General features: G+C 35.1%; 1 protein-coding gene and 1 long non-coding RNA gene across 2 annotated transcripts in view; one reads left to right on the forward strand and one right to left on the reverse strand.

Annotated features, from left to right (window-relative positions):
* Positions 1 to 13,058, reverse strand: part of LOC145312584 (uncharacterized) — a 45,835-nt gene that overhangs the window by 15,784 nt on the left and 16,993 nt on the right. The gene's annotated exons all lie outside the window — the stretch shown is intronic.
* LOC145312007 (uncharacterized) lies at positions 6,700 to 12,322 on the forward strand. The gene is made up of 3 exons (XM_080151092.1): positions 6,700 to 7,596; positions 8,245 to 8,436; positions 10,157 to 12,322. Exons 1-3 carry the CDS (start codon positions 7,589 to 7,591, stop codon positions 11,904 to 11,906), a joined length of 1,950 nt encoding a protein of 649 aa, XP_080007218.1. The 5' UTR covers positions 6,700 to 7,588; the 3' UTR covers positions 11,907 to 12,322.

Below are 13,058 nucleotides of genomic sequence, written 5' to 3' on the forward strand. Positions count from 1 at the left end.
ATCAGGGGATGGTTTTAAAGGGAGTGGAAGGAGGGAATCTTTACTTTTTCCCGCTGCGATTTTTACTTTATTAGAAAGCATGAAAATCTGGTGTAAGATCCAGGTAATAATATATCCATTGATTAGCCTGATGTCTGGCTACGCGTCTGTTGCATACATAAATTCAGACATTCCTTCATTCCTGTAAATTTAGGCTAACTGGCTCTTAATGCACCCTTAATAAGGCGGGGGGAGGGGGGGGGGGGTGTTGTAGATCGACCCACTACTTTAAAGTTTAGTTATTATTTGGATAAGTAAAAACAATTGTATAATCAAATCGGTCAAGGTGTTAGCTTTGGCTCATTTTAAGTCACTACATATTGAAGCTCTGTATTGGAAGGAGTAAGGAAAGTAGAAAAATAGCCTAAAACTTAGATATGAAAATTTAATTGCCTAAAACCATCCAGGAACCTATGAAAAGCATTCATAAAATGGAGAACTCAATCAGTTAGGACGTTATCAAAATCTTATGCACAGACAAAAAAACTTACTACTTTATATCATAGGATAGCGTTGAGTGTTATTATTACTTTTTAAACATTAATGTGTAAACATTTTTAATAAGAATTCTTTTCTGAGACGTAATTGAATGTCTGATTATAGATCTATTATTATTGATGTTTCATCGTTTTCACCTTAATAACATCAACCAGGGGCGTCCAAGCTTTTAATTTTGGGGGGGGTAAAATTTTTTTAAAGGGGGGGTAATTCGGTTTTGGGGGGGTAAAATAACGCGCGAATAAAATAACCCCCCCCCCCCCCCCCAAATTCGTTTGGGGGGGGGGGATAATCGCCCCATTACCCCCCCCCCCCTTGGACGCCTATGACATCAACTTCATATTTCTAACAAAATTTTAGAAAATTATGCCTTTATAGTATACTTCATTTCTATTCAATCAAAGGAAACAACGTCCATGAAAGCGTAGCTCTAAAACCAGAAGGAAAGAAAAAGGAACAATGAATATCGAGTGTCAGAACTTAATAGAAAAATATAAATTTTTAAGTCTAAAAACAGGTTACTATATAAGGGCATACTTATATTAAGGGCTTATAGTATTGTATTTGTACCTTGTTGTTCTAAGAAGCATTTTTAAAAAAAAAATCAGATAATTAGGGTAATCATGTCATACAAAAGATGTTATAAAAGGTTAGAAATGAGCATATTCTAATATGTCTAAATTAATGTCGCTTCGCTGTCTATATGGAAAAAATTCGCATTTAACAACGGTATCAATATAAATATTAATTTTTTTAAATATCCATATGAAAATAATATAAATGCTCAACTTTAAATTTTTAATATTTTAAGTTTATATTTGTTGATCTTTGCGATTTTATCACTTTTACAAAACTATTTGAACGGAAATTATTTCCAATATAGTGACCAAGAATAGAGGGATAGTTCAACGAAAGATAACATTTATTTGACGCCAAGAGTCCATAAAAAATGAATGTATTATAATAAGGTCAAAGTAGAAGGACAAGATAAATTTTAAAAAATGAAATTGATTTAGATTTAAGATACAAATAAGGGGAAAATACATAATTTCCCACTTATAAAGCAAATTGTTTAAAGGAACGTTAAATATAAAGTCAATACTTATTATCAACAACTACATACGATTTTAGATTTTTTGTAATACAATGGTTATTCCCTTATCCCTGGTATATGTCTGACACTTCTTAGAATAACAGATTGCATTATATCAATACTGAATAATATATACATTATTATATATTATTTATATTAATTAGGTTTATTTTTGTAGACAAGTGTTGTTGTTGTGTGAATGACCTTGTAGACTTATATAGGAAAATAAACCACATGCCAATAAATTCAGTGATATTTTTTTATACTAGATATTAGCTATCCCTTGATTTGTATGCCTATGTGATGTATAGTCCCTTTCTTCCTGATTTAAGAGCAATGCATGTATTTTATAGTTTAGCTTTTAGTTCTTGTGTCAACCGTTTCGGAGCAAGACATTGCTCTGCAACACGACACGAACATAAAAGTGAACAGTTGTCTTAATATTAATATTATTATTGTATGTTAATCTTGTCTTGAATTAATACACTTTATAAGAATATTTAGCTGTTTGTTCTTGCTATTGCTACACGTCATTTTGGCGCAGTCGGTAGGATCAATCGATAACGCCTTGAAATTCTTTAAAAACAAACCAACTATTCTTCCTTTCAAAGAAACATTATCTTTTAAAAACGGAACTTTATCCAACTTCAATTTATCTTTAATAAAACGAATCTTCTTTAATGTTGTTGACACATCTTCTTTAACTCTGTTCTCTTGCAGCATTGCTATCTTCTCCGCCAAAAACAAATTTCCAACCAAAGTACCAGCAGGAACAGATTTCTTAACAGTTTCAAAATTCGTGATTTTAGTCATAATTTTACCGTTCTTTCCCACCTCAGTAATTCCTTCGTTTATCAACAAGTTGTTTCGGCTACAGTAACCTTGTCTAGGAGCTATATAACACAACTGTCCTTCATGCATATTTCCCTTAGTTGAAACTTCTACCACCACTGTACTCAATGCAGGAATTTCTATTCGATTTTTCAATGAGCAAATCCATTTTTGGTCTTGTAACTCAGCTACATTAATCTCAGGTTTCTTAGTTCTTGCTTTCTCCATTTTCTCCAAAACTGTATGAACCAAATTCTTCACTACAATTTTCCGTTTAGCTACTAAATTCACACTGATTCCATGCATCTCAATCCTGTTGCCGTCTTTGGCAAATATCGTCTTCACGTTATTTTTGTTCAGCCAATAACTGCCTAGGTTCATAGGTACAGTCATGCCGGAAATAACAAAGCAATCTTCTTGAAAACTGTGACCTCCAATCTGAAATTCAACATTCCGAACAACACCATCAATCTTGATGCTGGAACCCTGCACGCCTGTTGCTTTCGAATCCGTTTCTTCAATCACACAATCAAGCTTTCTAGCCAACACTTGAGATATCAGGCAGCCTCTTGCATTGCCGCTATCAATTAAGGTCAGGATTTCCATGCCACCAATCTTTGTTGGAACATAGACTTCAGCCGCTCCAGCCGCCATCTCAGAATCTTCATGAAACTTATAAAACAGCTATCTAACTAACACCAACAGTTATGAGGTTGTAACTATCCAATTGTCTATCAAATAACTATCTATCTGTCTACAACAAATAACAAAATAACTGAATAAAACAATTCACTCACCGACAATATTTCATCCACCAACAGAAACGTCCAAAATATCTCTTAATCCACAATCAACAAGACTTCTCTCCGGCCAACAGAAACTCCCCAAACTATTTGTTAATCCACAATCAGTAAAACTTCTCTCCGACCAATCTAAAAATATTACAAACTTTTAGATGCCAATTGATGGATAAATCACTGTACATAAGAATTAATATCGATATTAATATATATATAACAAATTTTACAAGACTATTTTTCGAACAGCAATATATATATATATATAATCAAATGTTAACAACATGAAACAAAATCTTAACAACTCACCATCAAATAAATAATGATGACAGTATCTCCCAATCACCACAAACACTCTTCTCAGCCAATCTAAAATAAAATACAATTATTTTAGATGCCATAAATAAATGTTTTCACTGAACAAATAAACTTGTAACACAATAAAAGAAGTTGTATTAAGAAATATGACATGATCAAATATTATCAATCACCAAGCAAATTAATCTTTCCAAATACCAGAAGTTCAATTCTTTTGAAATTCAATAAAATATTACCTAACAAAACTATTATTGTCAGATTAAAACTGAGATGTATAAAAGGTTTAAAAGTCGAAATTCAACTGACTATATATCTCAATACCTGAGAGCACCTTCTTGCGCAGCTTTGCTTCTCTGCGCAGCTCAACTTTCTGCGCATGGCGCGCTCCACGCCCGATAATCATTGCAGCTACCTCTATACACCACCCCATTTTGCGCATACCAGCTCTGAGAGATAGTGCAAATTTCTTTGCAAATATGGTCACTCCCCCTTTTTCTCAAACAAAAGAGACAGCTCCCCCATATCTGCGCATACCAACTCTGAGAGGTAGTGCAATCTTTGTTGCAAATATGTTCACTCCCCCTTTCTCCTCCAACAAAAGAGACAGCTCCACCATATTTGTGCATACCAGCTCCGAGAGACAGCCCCTCCCTTCCTTCATAGAAAGAGACTTCTCCACGATTATATCTAATGCATTATAACAATTTTGCTTCATGAAATTCTAAACTTCATTAAAAATTTTGCTGAATCAACATTACTAAATCGCAATATAATTGTTTTAAAATCGAATACTTTAAATCACAATAACTGACTCATCTTTTAAAACAATTTTCCACATTTCATCAAAATTTAATACTTTTCAAATATCTAATTTCACATTTTTATCAAATTTAATTCAATTTAAAATTCAATTTAATATTTTTCAATAGCAATTTTACAAAATTGTATTCCTAATTCGTTTTTCATTTTCACTTTTTTATTATTCTTATCTCTGTTAGACTCCACAACAGTCTGAAACAAAAATCGATTGATCCTACGGATATTGGATCTTGTACTTTGGAGGAGTATGATATTCAGTTGGTTCCTGGAGCTCAACCTTTCAAGAATAGGATGATTAGACTCAATCCTCATCATGCAGAGAAACTAAAAGAACAGATTGATTTATGGTTGGAAACAGATGTGATAGAAGAATGTAATTCACCGTTTAATTCTGGAATTTTTGCTGTTAAGAAGAAGGTTGGAAATACTAACGAGGTGAAAGTCCGTTTTGTCCTGGACTACCGCTCGTTAAATGAGATAACTGAGAAGATCTGTTACCCTTTGCCTAATATTGGTGAGCTATTTGACAAACTTGGAGGAAAGAAGATTTTTACGTCTATTGACCTAACTTCAGCGTATAATTCAATGCATTTGAAGGAATATGTCAGGAAATATACAGCATTTTGTTCTAATGGACGGCAATATTGCTTCAAGAGGCTTCCGTTCGGATTGACCAATGCTCCAAGTGCATTTGTAAAGTTGATGGATAGAGTAATGGATTTGAGTCCTGAATTAAGGGCATTTTGCCTAGTTTATTTGGACGATGTTCTTGTATATAGTATGAATGTGGAGGAACATCTGGAGCATTTGAATACTCTACTACGAACATTCTGTGAAGCAGGCCTCAAGATTAATCTTGGAAAATGTACATTGTTTGCAGAGGAAGTGAAATTTCTGGGCCATATTATAAATGCAGAAGGCATATTTATGGACCAAGCATATATTGAAAAGATTAAGAATTGGCCAGTACCTGAAACAGGTAAAGATATTCAAAGATTTACTGGTTTCATAAATTATTATGGTTCATATTTCAAGAATTTTTCTGATATTACGGCACCATTGAACAAATTCAGAAACAGTAGTAAAATAGAATGGGATGAAAAAAGTATGGAAGCCTTTACAAAGACTAGAGAATTGTTCTGTGAAGAAATAAGTAAATCGTTCCCGGATTGGAGGATGGAGGCTGAACCATTTGTGTTGGATACAGATTGGTCATCTACAGCTATGTCTGCGGTGTTAAGTCAAAAACAAAATGGACAAGAGAAGATGATATCGTGTTGGTCACGTGTTTGTTCAACTCATGAAGCCAATTATGCAGCACATAAAGGAGAATTATGTGCATTAGTAAATGCTGTTGAAAGATTTGAATGTTATTTGAGACACAAGAAGTTTATCGTGAGAACTGATTCAGCTGCATTGAAACATCTATCTACTTGGAGGCAGAACGGATATTTTGTTGGTCTCACCATAAGGTGGATAAACTTTTTATCCACCTTCAGTTATGAGGTTGTACATAGGCAGGGCAAGATGCATACTAATGTTGATATATTGTCACGTACTGCATTAAAGGATAGTAAAGATAGGATATCTAAATTATCGACAGACGAACAAGGAGAGTTAATATTGGATACTGTATATCAATTGGAAGATCCTAAATTATGTCTTATTGCAGGAATTGGAGCAGAGACGGCCAGTCAAATATCATCCAGATTGAAGGCGAGAGAATTTAGTCGTAGCCTGGAGAAGGATCCTGTTTTAGTTGAGGTGAGGAAATTTATTGTAAATAATGTCAAACCTACGTCCAGAGAATTGTCTCAAATGCCTTATCGTGGTAAACAAATATTAAGATTTTTTGAACATTTGAGTTATAAAGATGGTTTAATTATCTTGACTTCACCTATGCGGCTCCAGAAAGAATTTCAATTTATTGAACGGGTAGTGGTACCTATTGGAATGTACAATAAAGTTTTCTTGTTAGCTCATGCAGATGTTACAGCGGGGCATAGGGGTTATTTGGAAACTTTGAGCAGGATTAATCGTCACTTCATTTTTCCCTATGTGTCTAAATATGTAGCGGCGGCAGTTGCAAATTGTGTCATTTGTTTGAATAGACGTAAAAAACCTAAACATAATCATAATATAGAATTTTCTCCTTTGGCTGGGGAAGCTATGGCAGAGTTGGCCATAGATGCTTTAGGTCCTTTGAATGAGTGTGAATATAATGGAGTCATTTGTAAGCACATTTTAATAGTAGTTGACAGTTGTACTAGATATGTGTGGTTGTTTGCTATTGAGGATGTTAAAGCTGAAACAATTATTGAATGTTTGAAGTTTAATTTATTTTCTGTTTGGGGACTATGCGAGAGAATCAGGACTGACAATGCACAAAGTTTCAAATCAAAAGTTTTTAGGGAAGTTTGTTTAAGGTTGGGAATTGAACAAATTTTTATCCCTCCAAGATCAGCAAATTCGAATTACAGTGAAAGATACAACCAATCGGTGTATTCGTTTCTTAAGACTGATTTACGTTTTCAAGATGGAGATTGGGCTTATAAACTTAAAGCTACACAATTTTGTATGAACACTTCTTTCAATCGGAGGTTAGGATGTTCCCCATATTTTAAGATGTTTCTAAGAAACCCTAAGCTTCCACTTGACTCATTTGATCCGTTAACCCGCTCGAAAATTAAACATATGAATTTTTCAGAGTTATTGGAGTGCCTTGACAAAAATTGGAGAACTGGACAAGAAAGAACTGAGAAGTATTTACAGGTAGAAAATACAGAAAGGATAGGTCGGCCGATAGCTATAAATTCCTATTGTTATATTTTTTATGACGTCACAACGATTGGTGTAGCTCGTAAACTCTGCTCGCTATGGGTGGGTCCGTGTCTAGTGACAAAAGTAATTTCTGATAGTTTATTCGAGGTTCAACCCCTAGAAAAGTGTAGATTGAAAGACAAAGGGGTAAGAATTGTACCAAGAGATAAAATATATGTTATTGAGAGTACTTTAGACTTGACTCCAGATGAAAAGATTGACTTAGTGATTACAGATGAGTTTTTCTCTGTGGATAATACCTTGAAAGTAAACTATGACTTTCCCAATACTTTAAGAAATTTAACTTGTTCAGGCGTTTCTGAAGAGGAGAATAGTTGTGGCGCTAGTCCAGAGGTGGTTGGAAGGCGGAAGGATGGACAGGTAACACCAGATTTTTTGGAGAAATCTTTTTTGGGTGTTGGGTTGTCACAGCAAAGGTCAAATGTATCTCAGGATAATGAAAATTTAGATGATTTAGTTGAGGATCTTAGTGATACTTTGGAAAGTACTCATATTTCTGATAGTGTAGATTCGAATGATATGACTGACAAAACTAAGTTAGACTCTACATATTCTACTATTAGTAAGGATAGTGTTTTTCATGGAGATTATGCCTCTGATAATAGTTTAGTAGACAACAGTTTGGGTGTAGAGGATGTTAACATGGAATCTGCTAGAGAGTTAGAGTCTCGGATGAGTATTTTAGAGGACACTTTTCCAAAACTGCAAAGTAAAATTGTAAACTTGGAACAACGAAGGGGAAGTGTTAAACGAGGTAGAGATGTTGAGGAGGATGAATTAGATAGATCGTTAGATAATGCAAAATTGCAAAAAATGTCAGAGACTATTCCTGTTAAAGGTCGTCCTAAAGGTTCTACAAATGAAGTACAATTACAAAAATTGGAAGAGGATAGACAAAACAGAGAAAAAGACAGATTAGAACGTTATTCAGTAGCAGATGTAGTAACTAGGAACCTCGCAAAATTGATTAAAAAATAATATTTGTAATAATTTGTATAATATTTGCAGGAGAAGAGATTACCACGAAAACCGTAGGGAGCGTGATGACAAGAGAGGAAGCGGCGGTGGTGATAGACATGACCGGAATAGACGAGATGGAGATCGTGGTATGCGCAAGAGGTCGCCTGACGCTTGTAGTTCAAAGAGTGGACGTGCTGGACCAGTACCTGTGAAGAAATCCAAGGATGATAGAGGAGTCAGGTACTTGGATATTTTGTTATTTGTTGTTGTGATGCAGGTTTATTGTTTGATTGTTGTTGGTGGTATGTATACGTCACAGGATCCACGGTTAGCAGCTTATGATTGTTCTCAAATAAGTAATGTTGAACTTAGATCAGCTGCCTGTTTGTATGATAGGATGGAACCGGTCAGATCTGTGGAATTATTGGGGTTAGCAGAAACCGATTTTATACTGTCAGAAGCCATTAGTTGTGAGGTTAGACTAAAATTGGAGCGCTGGTTTTGCGGTACCGCGAGTCATGTGCACGTACTAGACGTGCCACATGAAAAACAGGTAGAGTTGAGTATGGACGAATGTAGAAGGATTTTTCATTCTGGCAAGTATCAGCATGATGGTATTAGTTTTAAAGTAAACATAGACTTGCCAACTGTTCACAGTTTCACAGTTAATGGAACATTGTCACCTTTCTGGGATGTTGGTGGTGAAAATATTCAATGCAAGACACTGGGAATATACGCACACAATATGTGGTTCAATTTAGGTTTTGCTGTTGGGACTTTGCATATTTTAGTAAAAAATACACCCGTTTTGATCAAGGGAAATGTTGTTATGGATTATGATAAAAAGACGATTGTGGCGAATTTTGAAGATAATCATTTGTGGGCAACATCAACTTCTCCATATTTTCCGTATGTAGTACGAAAACCGGCCAGTAATTTTAAGGTAGTTTTTCAAGATACATTCAATTTAACTACGTGGAATGAACAACTTTTTGTTTCTAACTTGGAAAGGAATATTTTAGTTAAAATTATGGGAACAGAGAAACTTACTTTGCAGCATCTGGATTTCAACATTTTTGTAACAGAATTGGAGGGTATCAAGTTTTTAGAGGAACCGAAGGCGGCTGTTAGAAGTTATTTTGGGGATTTGTTAAAACAGGAAGCTAGATTTGATTTGAATGCTATGTTTTTGGCTAGCAGAGAAAGGAATGAGAGGATGATGGAACTTTTTAGTATTTCTAGATGTGCTCAAACAGAAGTTAGATCAAATGTACAGATGCATCATGGGTTCAGAATTATATACCTGGGAGAAATTGCTAAGTATGAAAAGTGTACAGCGGTTGAAATTCCAGTAAAGTTAGGTGTGGATTATGGATGTGCAGTAGGACATTTGATGGTGGATTATAAAGGTGAGACAGTTGGAATACAAGAATATAGTAGAATGATTGTTGCAGTAGAGGATATAAAATTGTTAAATTGTTCGCAAAGTCCGGTATTTTTGAAGTTGACAGCTAATTTGTTCCTTGGGAATCAGGGGCAGGGACTCGAACTTCTGCACATTGCCAATGAAAAATCAGAACATGTGGGACAAAAGATTTTTCTGAACGATGAAAAGGTGTTTATTGCTGATTTTAATAAGACTATTAAATATCAGGGATTAGAGGATTTTGAGGATTTTAATGGACAAGCTTCTAAGTTGGATTTTGTTGATCATAAGTTATCATTTTTCGAACAGGTTACAGGTCCTTGGTTTGGTTTAGAACATTTGTTCAAAGATATATTACCATTGTTTGCCAAGTTTGTTTTGATTGTGTTAATGTTGTTGTTAGGTATAATTCCTATGTTGGCATTGTTGTATTGTTGTTGTTCATGGTGTCATAAAAAAAGATTTACTGAGGAAGAATTTAATGCTAGATCTTAAATTCTTATGCTGAAATTTAATTATATTGTATTTTTGCAGGTTGGTTACGGCGGCAACAATGAATCAAAAGTTATTGAGCAATGAAGAAGATGGCCGCCACAAACAATCTGTCAATGAAGGAAATCAAGTCAAACCTGGTCTACCGGTATCTGCATTGGTCAGCAACTCTGCATCCCGGCTGGTGTTGGTAATGTCGCGCGTTGAGCTGCCCACGTTGAGTGTGGGCAGGGCGACGAGGAACATATTTTTGAGCAGTGAGGACATGCCACTGGCAGATTTAGCTCGTCTTATTGATAATGAACCAAGGTTTAAGTTGAATTTAGTAAACATGTTATCGGTGCAGTTAGAGATGGGGAGATGCATCAACTCCATAGACTGGCCTGTGGACAGGATCCCTATCTTTACCAGCCAGAATTCAAGACACCTCAACCTGATGGCGGCTGGTGAGCATTCTAAAGCTATAAACAGAAAGTTGTCATGGAACGAGACAACTAGTTTGAATAAGTTGAGTGCAACCATATTTCTCTCTAAGCTTGTTTGCGAAATTTTACCAAGTTTGGTGTTGCTTGCTAAGATTGAATACCTGGATGGAGATGAGAGAAAAAGCTGTCAAACGTTGGGCGAATTGTTACCCATAATCAAACATATGGGGGAACTTGAGGATTGGCATCAACTTTCAAAAATTGACGTCATACCTGCAGATGGTAAAATGAGTCTTCAGACGGTGTTGAGAACGGTGGGTAATAGCGTTGATCTGAGGTTGAAGACGCAGGTTGTGTCAGCTATCCGGCTCCTGGCACATTGGAAAGATGTCGTGAATAAAGTAAGCTTTATTCTGAAGCAAATGCCATCCACAACTTTGTTCGAGTTACAGAAAGATTGGCTTGATGGAAAGTCTGAACAGGATTTGAGTGCTAAAGTGTTTATTGACTCTATTCAGGTGAATGAATACATGAACTTATCAGTCTACATTCCACGCATTGTAAATGTGAATTCGGTGAGTTTAATCACCAGTGGAGAGATGCCAGCTGAGATACGTTATGTTAGATTGGATGGTCAAAGAGAAATAATTGATAACCTGGTGAGTGCCACATATGCAGGTAGTCTGTTGAATGATAAAGTAGACGCAAGAGTTTTGACCTGGGAAATGCAGATGCGCTGCAAGCGTCTCCGTCCGACTCTAGCCAAGCAGATATTGTTATGTGATCCAGATACCACTTTAGAGAATGTAGTAAAGGAAATTAGATTGGAGTTGGATGGAAAAGTTTATACAAGTTTGTTGACAACCAATATTGAGTGGAAGTTTAATCCTGAACACAAAGTAAATGAGTGGTTCGAAGGTGATTTCAAATTGGTTACTCGGTTTGGGGATCCTGTTTGTGTTCAGATGGATCAGCCCTTAAATCCGAACATTCCTGTTTGTCTGGACCTTGAATTGTCAAATCAGCAATGGCGTGTTGATGAACAAGTGAGGGAGGAAATGAGGATGGAACACACGCCTGGAATATTGATGATGCTTGATAAATTTGGAGAGGAGGTTAGTCGTAAGCATCAAAAGATTTTGGATAATCAGGAGGAGGTTGATAACGTTGCAACCTCGATTTCGGTTGCGGTTACTAGTGGATTTGAAAGATGTTTTCATATGCTTGGTGATACTGAGGCAAGGATGTCTCAAGACGGCTTGTGTGATGAGACCGCAAAACTTGGAGTGAATGATGATGAAGCTATCATGCCCATGGATATTGAAGAATCTGGCAAGAAGAGCAGAACATCTGGAAAAAGAAAGTAATAATTATAGTTATGTGTATTAATTCATATTTTATTTTATTTTATGTATTTAATATTTGTTGAGGCAGTAGTAGTCTCAAAAAAGTTTAAAATTAATGTTTCATATTAATGCTCTATAATACCATGCTTAAATCTGATGGTTATATGTTAACCAATGTTAATTTTATATCATGTATTTATGATAACTATGTAATTAATGCATTAGGTGTTAATCAATGCATTTTTCAATGATTATATGTTAATCAATGTTTTTTTCTTAAAAAAATATTAAAAAGAAAAAAAAAAAAAAAACACATAAAGAAAAAAGGAATATAAAAAAACACAAAAAAGAGTTCTAAAGAACCAAAATAAATAAAAAAATGTATACGAAGTGTTTAAAGATCTGGAATAAAAATATATATAAAAAACAAAAAAAAATATGGCAGGTGTCATACCAGATCAACTATTATCTATTTAATAAGCGTTCAACGCTACTTATAATATATCTATGATAATTAACATGTAAAAACCTATTGTTATATTTAATCTGAAATATTACAGTTTGAAATCCAGGTTCATGTTAAAGCCAGGGAGAAATGTGATGTATAGTCCCTTTCTTCCTGATTTAAGAGCAATGCATGTATTTTATAGTTTAGCTTTTAGTTCTTGTGTCAACCGTTTCGGAGCAAGACATTGCTCTGCAACACGACACGAACATAAAAGTGAACAGTTGTCTTAATATTAATATTATTATTGTATGTTAATCTTGTCTTGAATTAATACACTTTATAAGAATATTTAGCTGTTTGTTCTTGCTATTGCTACACGTCACCTATCTGACAAATAAGTATTGTCTTAACCTCTTTTCGAGGAAGCTTTGTGTTTATCAAGATCGAAATTAATTCCTTATTCATTATCCAAAATTAAGCGCAAATGTCGTCTTGTTTGACTTTCCTTTTCTAAAGAGACGCGGCATGGATTGTTTATATTTTGATGCGTCCACGTTCGTTACTTTTGAATGATATGTGAGTGTGTGAAGATTTCGGAGAACAAAGTTGGGCCTATCATTGGTCTCATAGTGCGTGAACGACCCTTGTATACCAGGGGCTTGAAACCATAAGAACTTCAGGTAGAATTTGTAAATTTTATTTAAAGTGAATGGTGTATAGGACGA

Source organism: Acartia tonsa, chromosome 2 (assembly GCF_053477335.1).
Source record: "Acartia tonsa isolate MP-2025a chromosome 2, ASM5347733v1, whole genome shotgun sequence".
NCBI lineage: Eukaryota > Metazoa > Arthropoda > Copepoda > Calanoida > Acartiidae > Acartia > Acartia tonsa.